Source organism: Pteropus alecto, unplaced genomic scaffold (genome assembly GCF_000325575.1).
Source record: "Pteropus alecto unplaced genomic scaffold, ASM32557v1 scaffold59, whole genome shotgun sequence".
Taxonomy (NCBI): Eukaryota; Metazoa; Chordata; class Mammalia; order Chiroptera; family Pteropodidae; genus Pteropus; species Pteropus alecto.
Genome location: NW_006443292.1, coordinates 3,358,982 through 3,359,842, shown reverse-complemented (window position 1 = coordinate 3,359,842; position 861 = coordinate 3,358,982). Strand labels below are relative to the sequence as shown.

Genomic DNA, 861 nt, shown 5'->3' with positions numbered 1-861 from the left:
AAGGTCATCGATGGTTTATGGGAAACGGGACTTAGTCTACTTGGGGCAAATGCAACTTTGCCATATTTGGACACAGGGAGCCCCCGTTAGAGTTGCTGAAACAAGCCCGCGTCCTAGAGCTGGGTCGGGTGGTCTCCCAGCCCACGTCCCCCAGGGCTGGGGAGAGCACGATGCTGCCCAGACGCGCCTCAGCGGTGCCAGGGGCCTCTGTGAGCCGCGCACGGTGACCGAGGGTCTCGGGTCTGGGCGCATGAACAGCCTCGCTCTGCTCAGTCCGTCTTAGTGCCGTGATCTGGTGGCTGCCTTCGTGGCATCTAGCAACGTGCGGGCTGATGGCGGTCTGGAGAGATCTGTTCTGTTGCCGGCCCTTAGTCTGTGAAGCTCGTCCTGCTTCCGGATGGTACCAGTGGCCTGGCCGTGCGGGCGTCCCGCTGGGTCCTGGCGGGTTAGTACAAGCCCAGGGACAGCGCCCGGCTCTCTGTTTCCCCCGCAGGCAGCCTGTGTGGCGATGGCACAGGTGCGTGCTACCTGCTGCCGGTCTTGGACACGGTGTTTGTCAGGAGGAGACACCGTCGCCAGGGCCTGGGCGTGGCCATGCTGCAGGACTTCTGTGAGACCTTCCGGGAGGACGAGGCCCTGGGCATCAGCTGGCCGGTTTCTCCTGCCATGTACCAAGGTAACCGCGCCTTTGTCAGGTGACGCATCTGGGTACCGGTGATGGGGCGCACACATGCATTCCCGGTGGTCCTGCGGGGAGGCGGGCCCTCGGAGCTCTCAGCGTGCCCTCCCACTGTCCCTGGAAGCTTGTGGTTCATCATCATCTAGAAGCTGTGGGGAGCCCGGGGCGGGAGGAAGGCAGGC

General features: G+C 63.9%; 1 protein-coding gene across 1 annotated transcript in view; it reads left to right on the top strand.

The window, feature by feature from the left end:
* FAM169B (family with sequence similarity 169 member B) overlaps positions 1 to 861 on the top strand; it is a 70,939-nt gene that overhangs the window by 66,702 nt on the left and 3,376 nt on the right. Inside the window, exon 10 of the mRNA XM_015598711.1 lies at positions 494 to 676. Coding sequence (XP_015454197.1) covers positions 494 to 676 — 183 coding nt within the window. The remainder of the gene's footprint in view (positions 1 to 493; positions 677 to 861) is intronic.